This window comes from Phodopus roborovskii, unplaced genomic scaffold, assembly GCF_943737965.1.
Source record: "Phodopus roborovskii unplaced genomic scaffold, PHOROB, whole genome shotgun sequence".
In the NCBI taxonomy this organism is placed as follows: domain Eukaryota; kingdom Metazoa; phylum Chordata; class Mammalia; order Rodentia; family Cricetidae; genus Phodopus; species Phodopus roborovskii.
The window spans coordinates 31,899,819-31,922,949 of NW_026126525.1; the positions used below are offsets into that span (position 1 = coordinate 31,899,819).

Genomic DNA, 23,131 nt, shown 5'->3' on the forward strand with positions numbered 1-23,131 from the left:
AGCATACTACATTTGTGTCAATGTTGTAGTATCCATGGAAACAGGATCCTGAATCAGCTTGCCATCCAATGCTGATAGTGAATGTGTTGCTCCTAGTGGAACAAACATTCAATGGTTTTTAATCAAATATTTTGAGGACAAAAGCTTTTGTTGTTTTTGCTCTCTCTCTCTCTCTCTCTCTGTGTGTGTGTGTGTGTGTGTGTGTGTGTGTGTGTGTGTGTGTGTGTGTTTGAGAGAGGGAGAGAGAGACTGCTGCTTACTTTTTTTTTCTTTACAATGAACTTCACAGCCATTCAAAGTTTGTGTAGACTTCTGCTAAACCATTCAGCACAAGTCACACAATGATATAATCTCCTGGGGTATCCCTTCTGAGAGCCTCCTGAGAGTTTCCTTCCTATAGGTTTCAGATTTCCTCTCTGCAGACTTAACTTTGATAGGATCTTAGGATCCAAAGTAGTCACTGTGTTTTCAAAAGTTTGAACTAAGTTCTCAGAACAAACTTAGGAGCTGATTATTGGATCATTGTTGGAAGTAGAAATGCTGCAGGTCCAAAGCCAAATTATCTTGGAGGGGGGGGTGTGTTGAAACCCTGTACATGTCCACTTACTGTCTAACTTGTATGGGATCTAGCATCATCCTGGCTAGTAGGGAAATGCGCTTGGAACAAATTGACTGAAACTCCTAGGCTAGGGGCTGTCATCGGGAAGCATTTTGGCATATAGAACAGAGTTCCCATTTTGCTGTAACGCCTATCTCATGTTTCCACCAACATCTTTGAAAGCATATTGATTTATGACTTTGCTTTTGTTCTTTTACCATAAAAAAACAAAAAACAAAACAAAATAACAACAACAACAACAAAACCAACCAATCAACCAACCAACCAAACAAACAGAAAACCTCCATGAAATTGTTGCACCGTTGGAACACAGTATTTTGGTTAACTGGAATTATGTTCTCTAGAGCTAGTCATCTGCTTGGCCCCAAAATAAACTCTTAGTCCCTTTAAATTGAGAGCTACTTTATGATGTTAAAAAAAAAAAAAGTAACTATTAACTAATTGGGGTAAAGTAATCCAGTAATTCACAATATCATGCCTGCATATTACATGCCTACTAGGAATCTACTTGCAGTTCAACCTCTGAAAAACATAAGGAAAAAGAGTAGTAGCAGGTGGGTGCCCCGAGAAGACTCTCCCTCTAGCCCCTACCCAGGTGGAAAGGTGTTTCTGCCACAGGTGGGAGATGAATCTGGCTTGCACCTCTGTTGGCAGTGCGCTTGCGCAGCTTCCTCCTTCCTGTGTTTGTGTCTGCATCCGGGTTCTCACGCTTCATAACTGTTCACCGGCTGAAGTCGTTGGCGCGTTGCCGGGTGCTTTAGTTACCGTCTTTCTGGTTTCGTTGGAGGCTGTGGGTTTGCAGGTGAGTTTGCGGGGGTGGAGTGCGACACAACACAGCTCCGATGCGGGGCTTGGACGGGGATCGTTGCCCCCGACCCTCTGGGCACCGTGCGGAGTGGGGCGCGGCTGGGGCGACCCTGCTCGGTGCCGCTGAGCCCCGGGATGCTGTCGGCCTCACTCAGGCCTCCGGAGGCTTCCAGCGCCTGCCAGCACCAAGTCCTCACTCTGCCCCGGGATGCTCAGGGCAGGACAGTCCTGGTCCGGAACGGTCCCCGCCTGCGCAGGTGGGGCGAACAGCCAGGTCATCTGCTGCAAGCACACCTGCTGGGGTCCAGGAGTGGGTGCCAAGGAGCTTGGCACACTGGAACACCAGGTGTGTAGATTCTTGCGCTGTCAAAGCTCTGTAGTGTAGAAGTTCCCACCGAATAGAAAGTTCAGGGACTTAATTGGCTTCAGACGCTCTTCCTGGGGCTGCGTTTCCCGAATGAATCAGCACCTGTAGGAAATCCTAAGAGCCAAATTGGCGTTTTTTGTTTTTTGTTTTAATGACATCTGCTCTCGATGCCAGAGTCTCAAAGCATTGACAGTTTCGGTTTCTGATGACTGTAAAATCTGGGAAAGGGGCGTCTTAAAAATCTTAATAAATATAGAGAATTTATCTTGAATAGGGGGAATCACTCAGGAATTTTGAAGGCGAACTCTGCTCTCTGAATAAAACCCACAAACAACTTGCCTGCGATTTTAGTAAGAATGACTTGCTTGAAACTTCTCATTGTAGCTCAGGTATAAGAACCACCTGTGATACTTGACAGGCTCTTGGACTCGGTTTGTGATCTGTTGGAACTAAGGAGAAGGGCCCAGAGTCTTTTAACAAGTAGTTTTCATCATTCCGAATGGATCAAGCATTTAATGCATGGGTATTTGTGTCAGATACATGAAAAGTCTAGCTCCCTCCACAATGGCTTTATAACTTCTGCAGCATTTGAGTTAGTTTCTACACTGAAAATTACGAATGATCGCAAATTGAAGGTAGTATTAAGTTGATCTAATGCCATTTAGCAACAGGGTCCTTATAAAATCGGTTTCTGTGGGGCTTCGCAGTGTTCAATACAGACTACACCCTGGCAAGTGTGCTAAACTAAGGGACAACAAAGCACCGGAGGATCTAATGCCTCTCCTTATGGTTCCTTTTTCTTATGGTTGTTTGCTGAGTAATCCTTAGAAGTAAATAGATACCTTTCGATGGCTAAAACAGCCAGCAGTTTGGGATTTTTGGTGTAACTCTGGAGTTTTTTTTTTTTTTAATATTAGATTATTATTATACCTAAATGGAGTTGGGGGCTCAGTTGTTAGGCTGTGTTTTAAAAAGCTTCGTGATTTTTTTTATAAATGCTGTTTATCTCTGCTGTCCCAGGATTCGAGATTATAGTGATCAGATTTTGTTGTTTTAGAATTCTAAGTCATGCTCCTGAGAATATCAGTTGGTTCCTATGTATTTGTCAGGAGAGTGTATTACGTTCCTGTTAGTTTATATATTTGATTGAGTATTCTGTGTAGAGTGTGTGTTACCAAACAGGAATGCTGAAGTCACCATGTCATGAAAGGGTTGATGTTGGTGGTTGACACACTTAAATGTAAAACTAGAAATTTAAATCTGAGAATTGTGGCTTTATGTTTTTAATAATATTTTTAAGTTAAAAAAGTAGGCAATTAAGAACTAAAATTGCATTTGTGTGTGTGTGTGTGTGTGTGTGTGTGTGTGTGAAAGAATTTTTCACCCAGAGGTCAGCACCTTCATTCAGGTCTGATCTTGTTAAAACCCTAAAATATTAAAGTGTGTGTGTGTGTGTGTGTGTGTGTGTGTGTGTAACTAATGAAAATGCACATTAGCTCTGGTGGGATTTAAATATTGTTTTAAAAAAGGGAAATTTGATCATTATGGTTTTTATAGGGACAGTTCTGGATTGTGGTAAGTAATTCAAAGTTGCTAAGTCATTACAATCGTTAACTTGCAGTTAACGAGTGCAGCTTTCTTTATTCAGGGATGGTTGCTTTGGTAAGAGTGTACATTATACTTGTACATAGTATAGTCTGATGTTTTTATTTCAATTCTGCTGTGTCATTTACCACGTGACCATGGGCAACTTGTGTGAGCCCATTTCTTCCAGTATAAGTAAGCATTGTGTTACTTCACCGGATTGTAATAAAGTTTAATATATGCCTCCAAATGACCTAGGCCCCTGCCAAAAGCCTGGGTTCTGTTTGAGAAAAGAAAATGCTGTTACTATTACTTCATAAGTATGGATTGTATTTTTATATGTGCATGTCCTCTTTAAGTACTGTCCCTTTAAAAAAATCAATACACCCTGGGTGTCTGAAAAATGTCTAAAGTTCTCTATAATGGGATTTTCACAGGTTTGAACCTCTTGTGCTAAGAGCTGTACATCACCAATAATGAGACTTGTAATTCTTGATAACTATGACTTGGCCAGTGAATGGGCAGCCAAGTACATCTGCAATTGTATCGTTAAATTCAAACCTGGACAGGACAGGTATTTTTCACTTGGCTTACCAACAGGTATAAACCATACTTTTTATTTTATATACTCTTGTTATTTAACATTGTAGAAGTCATATAGCATTTCTTAGTGAAATACTTATTATTTTCTATATTGTTGAACATAATAGCTTATAAAGCCAGTAATATATGCAGTCTATTGCAGTATCTATATAGTGAGTCTATTGGTGTTAAAACTCTGTTCTACCTACTACTCCAAAAACTGCAATTTCAGAAAGTATCCTAATTTAAATGATGATCATAATATTTCTGTACCTTTTCTAGTACTTGCATTTCTAGAGCACTGCTTTCATTGTGCATATAATTTCTAATAATTTAGCTCTTTCATCACTAACAGGTGAAAACTAAAGTGTGTATAGCTACTTCTTGATTTGTGTTACCTTTATGATGTCTTACCTTGTTAGGCTTTTACTTTTTATTCTTCTGTTTAGAAGTATTTCAGGTGAAAACCATTGAAGCTCTTGTTGCTTTGTCACAGGAATAAGCCCAAATGATTATTCCATGTTCTGTTGGCTTTAGTTCTCCATGAAGAGTTGCCTTTCAAAAGGATCAAGTAGTATCACTTAATCTTTTGGCACTTCTATATTGGTAACTTTTGATTGTTTACAAAGTGCACTAAACCTAGATTCAGAACAGATTTTAGTGGCATTAAGGCATTCACTCCACAAACCTTGAGCTTTGTATTCCTTACATGCACAAAGGATAAAATAGTAATAATTATAGTAGCTTACATACTGAAGCTCAGCTACAACAGTGTATGTGCAGATCTTTTGAATGCAGTAAATGCTGTATATGGCATTATTTAAATAGACTATTTTCTCCTAATCTACCCTCCATGCTTTCCCAGCTATATAAAATCTATAGTCATAATTCATTATACTTAGTTGATTTCTGTGAATGATATTTTTCTAGATGATTTGATATTTTGCTTTCTCTCCTTTTGTCTAGGACAGAAGGTCTTGGTGAGAATTACAATGGGATATTTTTGTGAACTAGGCATATAGATACCACACGTTCACATCGACACCCTCATGCAGACTTTGACTGTTTGACAACCCTATAGATCTGTTTGCATACTATCAATGGCTTATACATAGGCTACCTATATTAATCATTTGTCTTAATTATGACACAGAAATAATAATTTGAGTGGGGACAGAGTACTACATGTTAGTAGTGGGTGCTAGACACGTTTCTTATTGCTTAAAGTTACTACCAGTGCATCTGCCAAGAAATATGTGAAAAACCTTTGTTGACATTTTGTGTCTTATCTTTGTTGGGCATAGATGGTGTTTGTATTCTTGACTTCCACCCCTGATTCTGAAATTGGAACATGCACATCTGAGGTTAAAGGCAACATCCTGTGCATCAGTGATTCTCCACCTAGCCCTATTTGGGGAATGTGTGTTTTTAAGTGAATTATTTTAAAGATCTGCATATTGTGGATGTGACTTGCCTGGGAACTTTGTTTTCATCATTTTCCTACTCTTAGTGGGATATGAAGTAAATTGGACTGCTTGTGATTCAAATAAGAAGCCTGAACTTTCTGGCTTCTTTTCTTTTCACTCATACGCTGCCCTGTTATATCTGTGTATGTTTTGGAACAAACACACCTGGCTTCATTGCCATTTGGTACTTGGAAAATACATTCATCTTTTCAGTCCATTTCTTAAATTTCCAATATGAAAGATCCTGCCAGTTTTCCAGGTTTTGAGATTTACCCTAGGTAATGTGTAGAAACACCTACATGGCATGTAGCCATGGGCTGGGCATGCAGGTACTGTCCTTGAACCTTTTTTCTCCATCTTTTGTCTGCCTTAATTACAGATTGCTGTGTGGTTGTCAGGATTCCAGTCCCTCATGACTCAGTTGAAATGATCTCTTTGCTCATTCTTTGACAAGCAGGATTGTAGCCTTTTATTCTTCAATGCCATACCCTAAAATTCCCTGAGGTTTTTCTTCACATCACAGTTTTGTACTTGGTATCTGTATTGTGAGTTCTTCTCAAGCAGAAAAAGCCCTAACAAGCTTTGAGTCCCAGAAGGCATGTGTTACACATGACTTATGGAGTGCAGGACCATCACAAAGCAAATAATGAAATGAAATTTCTCTAACAGATTTACTCTTATCAGCTCTTTCATTTCTCTCTCTCTCTCTCTCTCTCTCTCTCTCTCTCTCTCTCTCTCTCTCTCTCTCTCTCTCTCTGTTATGTATAGCCACTTGTTATTCTGTCTTCTCAAGTCAGGGGAAGTCACCACTACTGAAACGCTTGCACCCCTTTCTTGTTCCGGCCATAGATTTTCTTTTTTTTTTTAATCTAGAAGATATCTAAATACTGCTTAAGATTCTAACTGCTACTCCAGAAATATTTATTTCAATAGTGGTTTTAGATTTTTGTTTTAGATTCCAGGACTGAGGAGGTCAGATCATATGTTAATAAGGGTAGCATTTCACTGGGATTATAATTAAAAAAATTTAATAAAGCAAAAGGGAGGCCCTCCGTAAACATAAATTTATCTTTATTGTGTCATCTTATTAAGCACAAACACAATTTCTTGCTAAATAAATCAAAACTTTTATAGTACATGTAAGATAAAATAATCACCTTTTAAAATATGGTGCATTTGCTCTGAGGACATACTAGAAGTCCTCTCCTTTTTAAAGGTGTAGCAATTTTCTTTCTCGGCTAAGCCTTTTTGTTTGTTTGTTTGTTTGTTTGAGGCAGAGTTTCTCTGTGGCTTTGAAAGCATTGGACCCTGTCCTGGAACTAGCTCTGTAGACCAGGCTGGACTCGAACCCACAGAGATTCACCTGTCTCTGCCTTCGAGTCCTGGGATTAAAAACCTGTGCCACCAATAACTGGCTACTCAATTAAGCCTTTTAAGGGATACATGTTAAAGATAAACAAAAACAGAAGTACAAGTTGCAAGAAATTCTCTCTATCCTAACTTTCTATCACTCATGCTACAACTCAGGTTTTTTGTTTTTGTTTTTTCAAGCATAGTGTTTACTTTGATTTTTACCCAGTATTCACACTAAAAGGTTAATTTTATAATTTGCAATAGCAATTCTAAATGCTGAGAACAGTTCAGAATAGTTTTCCAACTTCCATTTTTGTTTATAGGTTTCCAGCTTTGCTAACCAAATTATGGTTTAATGAAATTTCAATGCATGTGGAAAGAAACAACCTATCATGAACATTGAATCTGTATTTAAATTGTTTGCCTGTTTTGAAATATAGGATGTTACTCAGAAAATTTAAGTAGAAATATTTTATAAATTTTCAAGTTACTTTAGAAAATGGACACTTTTTCTCTTTTAGGAAGCACACCTCTAGGATGTTATAAAAAATTAATAGAGTACTACAAGAGTGGGAACCTTTCATTTAAATACGTGAAGACTTTTAACATGGATGAATATGTAGGTAAGTTATATTTGAATATGCTATTTGAGTATATTATATATTACATTTTAAATGTGGTGAAACTTTAGAATATGTAATTTCTAGAACTCTTTTTGTACTGCTTTGTTGGTGAAATTGATTATTGTGTAGTTTAATGGAAGGAATGTAAGAGCTGAAATCTGAAAATCTGTGTTCATTTTGCCATTTACCTATAATGTAACTGAGCATTAGTCCATTCACAAATCATTCATATCCATTTTCTCTTCCTTTTCTCTCTTCCCTGTCCATCTCTCCCTTCTGCTTCTTCCTTTCTCCTTAGAAAATTAAGTGAAACATATGTAAAGGCAATTTATAAAGAATTTATTTTTTACAAATCAACTATTTGTGTTAGCGCCCACAAATCTTGTGTAATTTGTTACTTTGCTTAACTGGAAGGATCTATAACTTACAAACTCTTTGTTAAAGCATAAATATAATAGTACATTTTCAATGTTTATATACAATAGCCATATGACGATTATGGTTTAACATACAAGAAATATGTGGCCACTAATTAATTCTTTAAAAATATATAATTATGGGTGTAGCTTACACCCATGAAGTCTCACCAGCCTGACAGCCTGAGTATGGCTTTAACAAAGATGCCATGCTAATGTGCAAAGTGGAATCTCAAGGAGCCTCAACCCTAGACAGAGAACTACAGACAAGTAAGGAAGACTGAGAGCTAGAGAAATAGTCTTCCCCCAGGAAAGGTGTCTTCTAATACAAATTTGTTATTCAATACCAAATAGTTAGCCCTGAAAACTAACATTATGTACAGACTAAGCAGGATGTCACTATATATTTAGGGATATATAAATTTACACACAACAGCAACAACAACAGTTAAAGAAAAATAGGGCATGTATATAGAAGACTGGGGCAGAGTATATGGGTTTTGGAGGGAGGAAAAGGAAAAGGACAAATATATAATTTCATTGTAATCACAAAAAATTGTTAAAAATACAGAAATCAGTACCATTTGGATAACATTTTTTTTGTGTATGTGTCAGGTGTATAGTGACTATGTTCATGAACTAGACTTCCGGTGTTTGCATCACATCTCTCTCTATTGGCTGTATGACTTGGAGGAGAGCTCTGTGCTTCATGTGTTCATCTATAAAATGCAAATGATAGTATTTTCATGTATGTTTGCAAACTAATTGTGTTAGTGCAGATGTTTAAAGTGACACAGGTATATTTCAAGCATATGTTCTATGCCAAACATTTAAAATCAATGTAGTATAGAAAAGGCTTTTCTGAAAAAGAGTTATATCTTTATTATTAACTTCATGTTTAGGACTTCCAAGAAACCATCCTGAAAGCTACCATTCTTATATGTGGAATAACTTTTTTAAGCATGTTGATATAGATCCTAACAATGCTCACATCCTTGATGGGAATGCTGAAGATTTGCAGGCAGAATGTGATGCATTTGAGCAGAAAATAAAAGAAGCTGGAGGAATAGATCTTTTTGTTGGAGGTACGAAAGATGATATTGTTATCAATCACTTTGTCTGCTCATATCTGAAATAGTGTTTAAAAAAATGTTACCATTGCATAATGCAAAGAACACCCATTGACTGTTAATATCCAATAATAGAAATACAGTGATTCCAATTTATTTTCATTTTAAAAACTACAGATAAAGTAAGTAAAAAATAAACTTCTAATTGCAACCCTTAACACATAGTTTAAATTGTGCCTCAAGAAATAGGTCCCCATCCCTGTTAAATGCTTTTGACTATCTCTAAGGACAACAGTTCACCACATCCTGGAAATGCGCTGCTGGGTCATTGTCCTGAGTGAAGGCCTATATTTGGTTATTTTTGTTTAGCTCCAGCACTGGCTACATAATAGAGTAGCACTTATGATAAATTGGTAAATAACTGTCAGATAACTTCAGTTATGCTGAGCTCATTCAGATCAGCTAAGAGGGATGTAAGACTTTTATCACCAGTTTACGAGTTAAATTCTCTAAGTGCCTTACTACATCCCAAAGGGAATGGATGTTTGGTTAACCAAATTCCACTTAGAAGTTAAATGTGTTTATCTGTGTGTATGAGTGCATAAATGTACCAAAATAGGAGTTTGTTCCTTTGTAATAGCAGTGGCTCGCTATTGCCAGAATAAAACAGCTTGAGAAAGCCATTGTGTCAGAAAAATATAAACCAACTACAGTAAAGCCAAAACCATTTTTTATGCCGATCTTTCATAGTCATCTAAAATACCAGTAATCTAAACTACCTTTATATGTTTTATACCTAAGTAATGAGAAAATTGCCCAGGGTTGTATGGAGGTGGACTCATGGTTGAAGTGGCTGAGTATGATTGCAGTGGTTGGTTGCTGGTGGGATTTACAGTAAAACTTACATTTGCATTTTCAGTCTCTCTATATGCCCTGTAAGTTTAATGAAGTTCATTGTAACTAGATCTTGTGCAAGACAGGATTAGTTCTGACTTGCTCGACATGTGTGAAAATTCAGTGTATTGAAACATGTTTTAAATGCCTTAGAATGGTACTTGGCACACAGCTGACTCAAGGTCACTTGGTGTTGTTTTCCATGAGCTGTGGAGGCTAATGTAGTGTTGGCCCTGAGTTCATTAAATTCCCTGAGGTTCTTACAGGATTATTTTTATGGATGACCAAGCAAGACTGGACTCTACTCTGAGGAAATTTTTGTCATGTGTATCAGAGTCAGTGCTGTCTACTTTCTTGTATGGATAGAATTGCTATTTATCTGATCATGAATATATGCTTACTATTTTGCATTTTAAATAGAATGTCATCATTTTAAGTAAATCTTGTGAATATTCACTTTAGTAATCCTACAGAGCTCTTTCACAGTCTGGCTTTGTACATATGGTCCAGTTTTGAAATAACGAGATAATTACCATTTTTATCTGTCAATATTAAGGCTGAGATACTAGATGTTTGGGAATGTTAAAACAGATTTTTGTGATTTCCATATCATGACTATACTATTCCTAAATGGTCTATCATAATTTTTTTCTTCTTTTTCAAAATATGATTTCACTAATTTGCTGTTATTTATGTTCAAAACACATGTTGAACATTAGAGATTAAAAATTAAAATAGGTGTTTAAAAATGTTTTCATTTGTAGAAATTTATTTTCTCCTGTTAATTTGTTGACTTTACAGAAGGACCCATGTGACAAATCCCTTATAGACTGAGTGCAAGAAAAAATAATTTACTGGGCAGGGGATGAAGACTACTGTTCTGTTTTCTACATTCTAGGAAGCACTCTTGAGTTTAGTAGTTTTGTTTTTTTTAAGACTGCAGCTCTCCTATTCAGTATTTCTGATAGAAACTCATTTCCCACTGCTTTAAGTCATTTCTCATTTCTTTTTCATTTATGTGTTTGATCTGTTTCCTCAATAATAAACACCACCTCTCCCTTCTAATTAAATGGATATTAGGTGTAGCTACTCTTGTCACCAACTTACTGTCACTTTTTTAAAACCTCCTTTATCTTAAGCTTCCTATAATTATTTCTTTACTACCTCCCAAACAGAAACCATTTTAAAGAAAATCCTTTACCTCATTCATTAACATCTTCACTAGAGTCTGATGATCCAGGACCTGACATTTTATGTGTACCATCTAGAGAATGTGATTTTTGTGCAGAGAGAGGAATTAGCATGTGCTTTGCTTTCCTGTTTGGAGTAACCATTGTTGAACACTTGCTTGCTCATGAAAGAATCTCATTTGATTCTTTGCATTTCTTCATCTAGGTAATTATCTTTGGAATTTTTAAGATGAGGCTTGGTATCTGGATCTTACCACTTACCCTTCTTTTGTTCCAGGGTTTGGTTAATAAAAACACTAAGAACTGCCAAATGGGATCAAAATATCAGCTTAATTAAAGGTAAAGTTGGAATAGAGATTGTAGGCTGGGCCTGGAGCCAGTATTTTTTCCCCCTCCATTGTGAAATGAACTAGAGCTGGAGGAGTTTAAAAATATAAATGTGCTGCTGTTTGCCCCAGGGTGGTTAGCTGGGTTCCTTTCCCTTGGCAGAACAGAGAAAGGAGGAAATAAATACTCTGAGAGCTCAATCTTCCCTGAAGGCAGAAATGATGAGAAAGTTAAGGTAGATCCTGGGGTTCTAAGGACCACTCAGCAATAAGGTACACCACAGTGGCATTTGACACGTAAAACTCAACTGCAATTTTAAAAAAAATGGTATTTTACTTACTTAACATTAAAAATAAACAGTGAGGAAAGCTTCCACATTTTTGTAATTGTTAAAGTCTTGGTTTGGCAGTAATGGGATAACTAGTGGAAGGGGACTAGTGTGTCAATTGGAGTGTTTCTGTATTTTTCACAAAACCTATGGAAGGGACCAAACATTGTTTGGAAACAACCAAAGGCCTCAACACTCAGAAGCAAGGGCCCATTAACTGACAGCTGTCAGTTAGTTGCTTGTTAGCATTTCCTTTGTTTCTGTTCACCAGGTTAAGATCAGCTCTGGACAGTGATGCCCATTGCTTCATCTTCAGTTTTTCCATTTTGTAGGTCACCCTCACTCAGTATGATAGGGACCTGTAGTGAGGAGTGTGCAGAAGAGGTAGCATCCATTAATTCATTCAGCTGTGCTTTATTGAGTGCCTTGTATGTGCAATGTTGTTTTTGAGTAGTAGAAAGAGGCACATAGAAGCTGTACTCAAAGTTTACAAACTACCCACAAAACTACAGGAACAAAGGAAGAATATGATGCTGATATCCTGATTTAGATTTAAAGGTCAGAAGAGTTAACTGGACTTAAAACCTTATCAGAATCATCATCTCTGTGTTAGCTGTGGCAGGAAGCAAATGTGCTTCTCTTTCTCTGTCAGTACCATTGACCAGAATCTGAGGTCAGCCATATGCTTCTCAGTGGCCCACGTCACCACTACAAACATTAATATGAGTCTTAGGAGACTTCTGATTTTTTTCTTTTCTGAAGCTTCTATCATTTCTACTCTTCTAATAAAAAGAAGAAAGTTAATATCTGCAACAGTAAACAATAATTTGGAAAATGTAGGGAAGAAGGATTAAGTGTAATTAAACATACTAGAAACAGGTCAATACTTAGGAATGGAAACAATCCTTGAATAATAACTGTATGTCAGTCCTTATTAAAAATGTATTTCCACGCATTAGTCATTGCTAAATTGTGCTTTAGAACATTTGCTTCACAGTGTTTTCATTTTTCTTAATCCTTCTTAATAACTATATTATAGCTTGCTGTATTTTTCAAGTCTTGGGAAACTTAAGAGTTGTATAGCAAATATCAGTGAAATACACTTAAAAGGTATTTTAAGTACTTGTTTATTATTGAAGTTTCTATATGTTAAACAGCTAACTGTATTATAACTTATATATATATTATAACCTATATAACTTATAACTGTATTATAAGTTTGATTTTTAAAAGTTTTTGACTTTATGAAGGGAAGTAACCTCCAATTGTCTTCAGATAAGGAATACTTCATTCTCCTCTATATTTTAAGGATGTCTTAGAATGTGGCAGATATGCATAGGTCACTGTGGTTGTCACTCATATGTCATAAAATCAGTACAGCCCTAACATCCAGCATCTCCTTCTTGCACTGTTAGGGAAAGGAGCTTAACAGAAAAGATGTTGCATGGCTGACGACAGTAAGGCTAAGATGGTTTCATGCATTTTGTTTGTTTAATTCTATTTTAGTGGTGTGTGTGTGTGTGTGTGTGTGTGTGTGTGTGTTAGTGTTAGGTTATAGTGAAAAATCAAAAGCTTGAAAAACAAAACTAGTATCCTAGGTATTATCTTATACAATGTCTATATTACTTTATGAGGAAATAAAACTAAAAGGGCACAGTAACAGTAACCACCTAACCTAAAAGGGAATTAAAGCAAAGTGAGAGTGTAAAGATCACAAGTTAGTACTCAGAAGGCAAGAAGAGTGTATCTTGGTGTTTACTATACTGTGGTCCTGAAGAGCCATTTATTTTTCTTGCACATCTGTTTATGTGTTAGCAAAAAGGTGGCAATGAGGGAAGTAGCCATGTTTAATCACAAAATTACCTACTATTATCTGTTATGAAAATATTTCCTAAGCCTATATATATATATATATGTGTGTGTGTGTGTGATGCTCTCCTGTTATTGCTAGAACTATGTCATTTCATGCTGTGTATACAACAAATATGGACATATTGAATGAAATATCTGTAAAATAAGGTAAATGTGTTTATGGTTATTTCTTTGCCTTTATAAATATGTTGATATTTGAGAAAATGTTTACTGTATGTTGGAAACCTTATATATTTCATGTTTATATGAGTGATTGTATCTGTTTTGAAAGGAATAGGTCCAGATGGTCACATTGCTTTCAATGAGCCAGGATCCAGTTTAGTATCAAGAACGAGATTAAAGACTCTGGCTATGGACACCATTTTGGCAAATGCTAAATATTTTGATGGAGACTTATCAAAAGTGCCGACCATGGCTCTAACTGTTGGTGTGGGGACAGTGATGGATGCTAGGGAGGTAAGAAATGGTCTTTGATCATTTTTCTTTGATGTTGAATGATTATGGTGCTAAATATTTGAGATGCATCCAATTTCCAATAAAATGGCTTAGTTTACAGTGTCTAACTTTTGTCATTCTCACTGACTTGCTAAGAATCAACTTATGTCTGCAGTTACAAAGCATGCACCAGAAATCACCCATTCAGGTGCTACTTCACCTACCCATGCCTGCTTCAATTTGCCTTAAAATCTTAGTAACTGCATGGTTTTGTTGTCATTTAAATAGTGTTGTAAAAGGGAAGTTGGGACAGTGGTACAGAGTGAATGACCTACAGAGTTTTGTACTTCATGGGATTGATAAATATAAAGTGCTTCACAACTATACTTTAGGAGGACTAGCTTTTTAGTCCATGAGGCACACGTACTTGGAGAGAGCTGATTGATTGTTGTGCACACACACACACACAAATAAATAAAAGGCTACCTAATATTATTTAAAGAAACAAAAATGGAGATTGAAGTGCCTTCTAAGGACTTCCTGTGACATTGTTGGCATGCTAATGACCTAAGGGACTTTCATTACTGTATGAGCACTCCAAATATTAGAGAAGACCTGAAATAACCCGTGATGTATATCTTTGTGTTGGTGTACACACACTTCATTTTGGTTGTTTCTGTAACAAATACCTTATTATTAAGACAATACTTTGGCAATGTCCAGCAAGGAAAATTAATTTACAAAGTTAAGTTTTCATTACCTTACGTGAAACTAATTAATTTTTGTTTTAAAAGACAGATGGTTTTAATTAAGGTGTGATACATTCAACTTTGGTTAAGATCCAATTGATTCAATTTCACAGTGAAAATCATTTTGAATTATGATTTTTAAAAACACAGTTCCTCGATTCAGTCCTCTTTCATTTTCTATACTTTAGAATACCTAGCCCTAAAATGTGCATAAATATGAATTTTTTTATTTTAAATACTTTAGAACTGCAATCATTTTAAATAATTTTAATGAGAATAAATAAGTAAAATAATCCAAATGAGAAAGAGAAATAATTTATGTTCTCATATGATCCACATTTAAGGAAGAATATTTGGGAAGAGGTAGGGGTTCAGTTATGCCAGAGTGAATAGGAAGGAAAGTTAAGAGTGGAAGTAATTTAAGTATGTGCATTTATGAAAATATAACAATGAAACCCATTATGTTTTATGGTACTAATTAAAAAGAGAATAATAAATGATAACATAGTATGTATTCTCAGTTGTGGAAGGATAGCTGAAACATCATAAGATCCTTTCTGATACATACTTACATATTTCTCAACTTATTTCACAAGTGGTAAGAAATTAAAAACTGGGAACTTACAGTTTGTGTAATTTCCAAGAGTGCCTCACCCATGTGCTTCAAAATTAGTGCCTGTGTTTCAGGAGATCCCAGATTCTTAAATCCAGTAGTTTGTGTTTAGAACAACTTATGAGACCATCATACCCATTAGGTGAAAGTTCAGGCTTCTCTAGCTGTCCTTAAAATTGTCGTTGTATAGAACACTTGCTTTTCTAATGTAGGATATATTTTATAACTGGACAAGAGGAGATTTGGAGTGTTAGGTAGCCCACAATATATAAATTTGTTGATAACACATAACTTTTTTCTTTAACCCAGGAAGCCCTTCTCTTTACTTTCTCAGGCATGTCTTTTATACATCAGTGTCAAAAGGTTAACTCTGGTCCTCACTTATGTGTTATCATGAAGCTTTCTGCTCCCTTTAATTAGCAAGTGACACTCTTGTTCCTGCAGGTGATGATTCTCATAACAGGTGCACACAAGGCATTTGCCCTGTACAAAGCCATCGAGGAAGGAATCAATCACATGTGGACGGTTTCAGCTTTTCAACAGCATCCCCGAACAATTTTTGTATGTGATGAAGATGCTACTTTAGAATTAAAAGTTAAAACTGTAAAATACTTTAAAGGTGAGCACTGAATTAGTATGCATATGAGATACTTGTAGGGGAGGGCAAAACTTAATGATTGTGTATGTTAATCTTACAGTTCAGCCTGTTGAAAATGGGCATTGTGCTAACACATCTTCTGGGTTTTTCGTGATAATAGTTTTCTGAACTTTTGTGACAATTTTTTTTTCATTGAAACCTGAAAATTCAATGAAGTATTTTAGTTTCATATTTAATATATAAGATTAAATAACTCAGTATTGTCCTCTGAGGGTTCTTTCTTTGGTAACATCTGGGAGTTCTGCCTTATCTTCTAACTCTAACCTAATACATGGTGAAGCAGCATCACCCACTATCCCGTCTAAGATTTCTGATGTCACACACATCCATCCCAGCATGTTACAGTTGGTATTATAGTGGGTACACTTTAAAATGGTATGAAATAAGCAGCAAATCAGCAGTTTGATTGCTTAGACTTGCATATGATTTTCCTTTTTCCTGTAGTCGTTATTTTCAAATTTTAGTTGTATTGGACTTTGCATAGAAAATGTTTGACATAATGAACACTTTAAGAGACTTCTAAGAGCATTTAGACTACACTAAGCTTCATGTTTCCTGATTATGATTGAACTCATGCATGTTCAAGTGCATAACGTATAGAGGTCTTGTTTAGAATAGTTGTGTTGGTCTGAATATTAATTTAATTTAGTGGTTCATAAAATGTATAGTATACATGACAATTCTGGGACATGGAGGAATATACATTTTTATTATAACTTTGATTAACAAGTGTTGGAAATGTAATGTCAAATTGAACCTATATTTCATAAATATTGCTGAAGGAAAGATTAACACAGTTGCTGTATTTTATTAACTACAAGGCTTGCTTGACTGAAATTGGGACCGGATGTGTCTTAAAATGGTTATCATTGCTTATGTCATATCTTTTTTTCTTAGTGACACTTAAAATATCCTTTCAACATATAGCAGCTATATTAGGATCATATAAACTAAAACACTTTGCAACTATATAAATGTAAACACTGTAATTCAACTAGAGGAAATTGGTAAGAGTTCATGTAAATGTTCATACACAGGAAAATCCCTAGAGGTGGTATGCAGATGACTTAAACTAAGTAAGCCCTGAAAATAATCTTACTTAAAGCAAGGTTTGACCATACTGTCTATGTAGTTTTGTGTTCTTTGCATCTAAATTTTCTATTGCTCTTCTTTAAGTATTTATGAAAAACATTTTAATAAAGATACGTAGCTAAGTATATGCTTCAAATTCAATTAAACATTTCTTGTAAATCTTGTCTTAAAATGGCAGCTTAAAATATAATTTGATAGATAGAAGCAGAATGCATTTGGTGATGAGTTCTGAAACAAAGCTGTTGAGTCTACCTGTGTGTTTCCGTATAGTCTACTTTGCATCACAAGTGTTAAACTCCTTGAAGTTAATATAAGCTGTCATCCAGAAGATTTAACATAAAAATATCTGACATATTCATTGTCTAGTACCAGCATCCCTAAGTTAAATGTAGGCTAAGCTATTGGTCATGATTAGTTTTTTGTTAGATTTTTTTTTCATAATTTGTTTAGTAAGTGCTTAACCTTGTATTGTCAGGCAGTATTCTAAATGTATCTCCCTGATTGAATTATTTAATTTTCACAACTGCGTTATGCAGTAAGTTCTCTTTACTTTGCATTTAAGAAAAGAGAAATTGCTTTAGCCAGTCATAGAGATCCCAACAGGCATAGGTGGATAACTGAAGTAAAACTCATCTGCAGGTTGGGCTTTATTCACCTTTATGGCACTATAACAGAACCATACCTGTTTAGCAATACTGTTAGCTGTTTACCTATATATGACCATTGTTTCTAATTAAAAGGTGTTAGATAACTTAATCTGGAAAGGAAGTAACTATTAGACATATTCTAGACATTTTGAAAAGCAAACCATTCATGTGAGGATTGCTCTACGCCCTGAAGGAAGGTACTGTATTTGCTATCTTTGAGTTATATACATTCTAAAGAGATTTCAGGATATCAGCAACTGTCCAACCAATGGAATTGATTAAAAAACATGAGTGTATATCATAAACTTTTCTTGAAAAAAAAAAAAGCTATAGTAAATTGCATGATTAGCTTTACATATTAAGTATATAGTTGTGTCACATGAGAACATGGATGAGATATAATCTATACAGAATAATCTGTAACTGTCTATAATGCTTGAAATTCCATTTATATCAGTCCCTTTTGGTGACAAGAATCTTTCTATTTCTAGAGATCTAGGTTATTAAGATGCATAACAATAATAATTGTTAGTGAATGAAAACTTATTTCACCCATTACCTCCATAAGACTGAATACTTGAGAATTTGTTCCATTCATCCTGGCTGGTTTTTTTTTTTTTTTTTTTTTTTTCTTTAAAATGGAACTTTGTGTTAGTGTGCATTCAGAATGTTGCTGTCATTTAAACTAGGTTTGTTTCACGGCTTGTCCCCATTAACATCAGAGATAGAGTTCAGGTAGATTCCTTACCTCTTTGTTAACAAACTGGAATTTAGAACCTCTATCACTGTAGCATATGTAAAAGAAATGTCAGGAAACCAGTGCATTTTTTTTTTTTTTTTTTTACCAGAAGAGGTATTTTCTTATTCTCTTTATGACTTACATACCAGTTATTAATACTTTTTAAAGTAGTTTTACTAAATGGTTTTGTACTTAAAATATTTTGTTTAGAAGCAACTTATCCTATGTGTACAAGCTAAATACAACGTATAATTTTAAACAACTTTACTGCTTAATATCCCTGTGTGTATTTTAAAGTTTTAATGATGTTAACAAATGATAGTATTGAATCAAGTACAATGGTTCTCAATCTGTGGGTCACGATCCCTATCCAAAAATATTCCAAATATAAATAACAAAAATAATTTATGGTCAGTCCCCACAATGTGAACTGCATTAAAGGGTCACTACATTAGGAAAATTGAGAACCACTGTTCTAGATGGCCATCTACAAAAACAGTACAAGAATCACATAGTGTAAAGTCCCTTTACCTCTGATGTCCCCTCTGGTGGTCCTTGTGATGTTTGAGGTGCTGCCTAACATTTGAAGTGAGCTGTGAGAAAACTCAGCACTTGCTCCAGGGAATGGAATGCTTCTTTCTTCCTTATTTGATGATGCCTCTTAGGGTTTTTCTCTTCCTGGACCACTTGTCAGTGCTGACTGCAAGTACCCTGGAAGTGCTTCCTCACTGTGTGGACATCAGAGTGCTTTTTGTGGCCTCCTTAACAAGGAATGTGCATCTCTAACCCTTCCTCTCAAATCCAACACCCAATGTGCTGAAGAAACTAAATAACATCCCTACATTTTATAAGATTTTTTATGGCCTGGAAAATTTCATTTCTTTGTTTTCCAAACTATGAAATTGTTATTTAGTTCACTGATTCTGACAAAGACAGTATTGTAAGAGACTTATAACTGGAAGAGAAGCTTTGATATGACTCAGAAGCAGACATACCCATTCGAAAATAAAATTTAAATTTTTTTATTTCTACTCTAAAGCATGCATACTAATTATAAAATGATTATTAAAGTCTATTTAAATTTAGAATCCAAGTTTCCAAATCATTTAAAACAGGGCCTGTTTTACGATACCTGTCCTCAGTAGGTTATGGGAAAGCATCTTGCAATCAAGTTTTGTAAATGCATTCCAAAGTCTATCTAGAAGCTGGGGACATGGCTTAGTAGAACAGGAGCCTGCTTAACAATCATGAAGAACCAAGTACAGATCGCCCAGCCCCTACATTAAAAGGCAAATCACAGTGGTGCATGCCCATTATCCTAGGGCTGGAAGTCATATACAAGATCTGAACTTTCTGAGCAGCCAGTCCTTCACACTTGATATTTGTAATCAGTGAGAAACCATCCCTAAAAGTGAGGGGCTGTGATAAAGGGAAGACACCCTATACTGACATTTGGCACCCATACACATATGCAAATATGTTAACACATGAAACCCCCTCCCCCCAAAAAAGATATATAGGGTAGTGTTTTGGAAGACAGGGCTATATTATTATAATTCTGTATCCCTTATTGTCATCAAGTAGAGCAATTGCCATAAAATCAAAACAAACTTTTAGATAAATGAAATAACTAGTCATATTCAAGTTCACCAGCCTGCCATTCTAATGATCCTCCAGGCAAGAACTAAAGCTTTATTGGGACTCCAAACTATCTGTACTCTTCTAGAGCAACACTAATTTATAAACTATCTCTTAAAAGATTCAGTAGACCTTGTAATCATATAAGAATGAAATATATCATAAATCTGAATACAACTAGAACTGTCTGTTTTTTCTTTAAGGTTTAATGCATGTGAACAATAAACTCGTGGATCCACTGTACAGTATGAAAGAAGGAAACTGAAGGAAACTGGGGCAGAGTTGTCCTGGAAAAAAAAGTAAAAGAGCTTTTCTTACTCAGTGAATATTCAGCTTATGCAATATGAAAAAAAAATGGGGACATATAAAGAACAAGAACAGTGTGTGTTAAACATTCCGTATTTAGAATGTGCCTATTACCCTAAGGCCTAGAACAAAGTGGATCCCCAAACTGGTTGGCTGTTATAAAGTATAGAAGCTATATAGCTATGAATAAACAGCAAAGCAGCAAAATGTCTGCATTTTAAGAGATTCCACACATCAGATACTGTCAGTGACTTAATCTGTTTGACTTAGTTACAAGAAGATACTCAGCCCTTTCCATAGAAGCCTTCACTTTTGGAATGTATATTTTGTGCATCACCCACATGCATTTTGCCTGTAGTTGCCTTAGTCATCTTTCTGCAGTAGCACCTGGACATCAGAGGTCCTGCTATTCATTACCAAGAAGATCTAAAGAGATGACAGTGCCCCAAAGTAGTTTACATCCTTTCAGAAAGTATCTGTAAGTGCATGCTTCTATGCACCTTGTTATGTAGTACTTTTTTTTACAGATATGCTTATTTTTATTTAATGACCTGGGTCAGTGCCCTTAATAAAGAAGTATATTGGCAATTATAAGCTTTGGACTTAGCTGTAAATTAAAGATCCTTTTGAAGAACATTTTCTGATTATTAAATTTTATAAATCATCCTTATATATGTTTAAAGGGATAATTACTGTAAATGTTTAAATTGCCGAAACTTGTATAATTAAGTTGCAAATATTATTGTTTTCTATCTTTAATTCAAATTAAAGTTTACAATAAAATAAGTGTCTAGCTTCATTTCTAGAAGTGAAATAACATTCACTGGGTACCCATGACATGCATTTGCTTCTAATTTGCCATTATGAAGTTAGGAAAATTGGGGCTGAAGAGATGGCTCAGCAATTGAGAGCACTTTCTGCTCTTGCACAGGACTAGAATTCAGTTCCCAACACCCAAATGGAGGCATACAAACCAATTGTAGCTCAAGTTCTAAGGAATCTCCAATGCCCTCTTGTAGCCACCAAGAGCACCAGACACACAAATGGTGCAAACATACATTAAGTCAAAACATTAATATACACACAAAAATAATGGTGTTTTAGTTCCCCATGATGTATTAAGAGCTGTGTTTCTTACATACAAAAGTCAATTTACCCAAAAAAAAAAAAAAAAAAAAAAAAAGTATCTGAAAGATACTGACCCATACAAAGGGGGTTTCACATGATCCCAAAGCATTTAAATATTCTGGAACCTCTTCAGATTCTCAGCATTATGTTATCTGACCTTCAAATTCCTGTTCTAAGTAGTTTTCTGAAGAACGCCAACATAGAAATATTGCAGACTACACTAAAATCAAGTGGAGTTCTAAAGTCCTTAGGCTCTCCTGCCTCTGCTTACAGCACCGTTGAGACAAACAGGCGCTGCACCAAGAAGTTAGCCTTAATAGTGCTGTTTCTCTCCATGTCACCTCCTGCCCCATTCCTTCCATAATACACATCTTAGTCACAGTACACTGTTACCTTCTCACTCCTGCTAAACAAAATACCTGGTATAAACATGCTCAAACAGGATCCCTTATGTCCTAAACCTATTTTAGTTAATTGGTCAATTAGTAGCATCTGTACTAATGATTCTGGTAATAACATGTTTACTCAAGACTACCATACCTTCCTCTGGCTGTATAGCATCATTGTGAAAAGATGATGGTCTCTTTTGATCATTTCTTTACAAAGACCTGAAAAGAATCTTAAAACATTATAGGTCTGGTGTTGTCTAGTACAGCCATGGCCTCAAGCCCCTGTACCTTCCTAACTCAACATTCGATACTATTGTCATTTCATATAAAGCAATAATCTTTGAAGTAAGCAATCATTACTTGAATTCTGTCACCTGGGAAAATAATGGCAATACAGTTGCACTGACTGCAAAAGTATACAGAACTCAGCACAGTGGCCAACCCATACCAAACTTAATGTTACAATTTTTAGTCATACAACTATCACATTTTTTGTGATACTGGCACCCAGGGAAAAATATTCAAGGTATATAACTCAAAATTAACACTGCGAAATGGTCTTGGGAGAGCAGTTAACCTTATGCTAAAAAAATAAAATCTAGAAAACACTTTCTACATATTACAAGCAAGGCTAAGTGCTAAAAAGTTATGAGTTAAAGGGGAATAAACAGCCCAAATCAAAAATGTTCTGGTAAACTGTAGATTTGTGTATTAGGATACTTTTGATTTTCCTTTAGTAATAATGTTGGATCCTAATGTTTTAACAAATGTATTATTTATCTTAGTTTCAAATATACTGCCAGGTATAAAAATACTGTTGTAGGAATTTGGTATTTTATTCCCACCAAATCTAGCTGGGAGAAGTACTATTTATGTAATAAGCTAAGACTACCTAACTACTAAATCCTCACTTTAAAATTCTATCAAAATGCTAAGATTTATCAGTAACCTTTTTACTATAAGACATGTGCAATGCTCAATATAAAAGGTAAAATATAAAATCCAACATGAAGATTCTTGTAGTAATATTGTAATATTGGTTTGTTGTGACTGAACATGAAACTAAGCCATTTACTAGTTGTGCCACTTTAGGGATAATATTTAAGTAATTATTTACTAACAGCTGGTGCTAATACCAAATGTCCGTTGTTTGGCATGAATGTATATTGAATATCAGAAACAAGATAGGGCTCTACCCTAAGCTTAACTTAGATGTATAACAAACCATTTAGTTTTAGA

General features: G+C 35.5%; 1 protein-coding gene across 2 annotated transcripts; it reads left to right on the top strand.

Moving 5' to 3' along the window:
- The first annotated feature begins 1,349 nt into the window (after positions 1 to 1,349).
- On the top strand, positions 1,350 to 20,969 carry Gnpda2 (glucosamine-6-phosphate deaminase 2). Of its 2 annotated transcripts, none has more exons than XM_051198227.1 (7): positions 1,350 to 1,421; positions 3,815 to 3,977; positions 7,300 to 7,401; positions 8,720 to 8,902; positions 13,770 to 13,954; positions 15,740 to 15,914; positions 20,273 to 20,969. In XM_051198227.1, exons 2-7 carry the CDS (start codon positions 3,854 to 3,856, stop codon positions 20,332 to 20,334), a joined length of 831 nt encoding a protein of 276 aa, XP_051054184.1. In that variant the 5' UTR covers positions 1,350 to 1,421; positions 3,815 to 3,853; the 3' UTR covers positions 20,335 to 20,969. The 2 variants fall into 2 exon arrangements, with proteins under 2 accessions (XP_051054184.1, XP_051054185.1); XM_051198228.1 differs by having other exon boundaries at positions 13,776 to 13,954.
- The last annotated feature ends 2,162 nt before the right edge of the window (positions 20,970 to 23,131 follow it).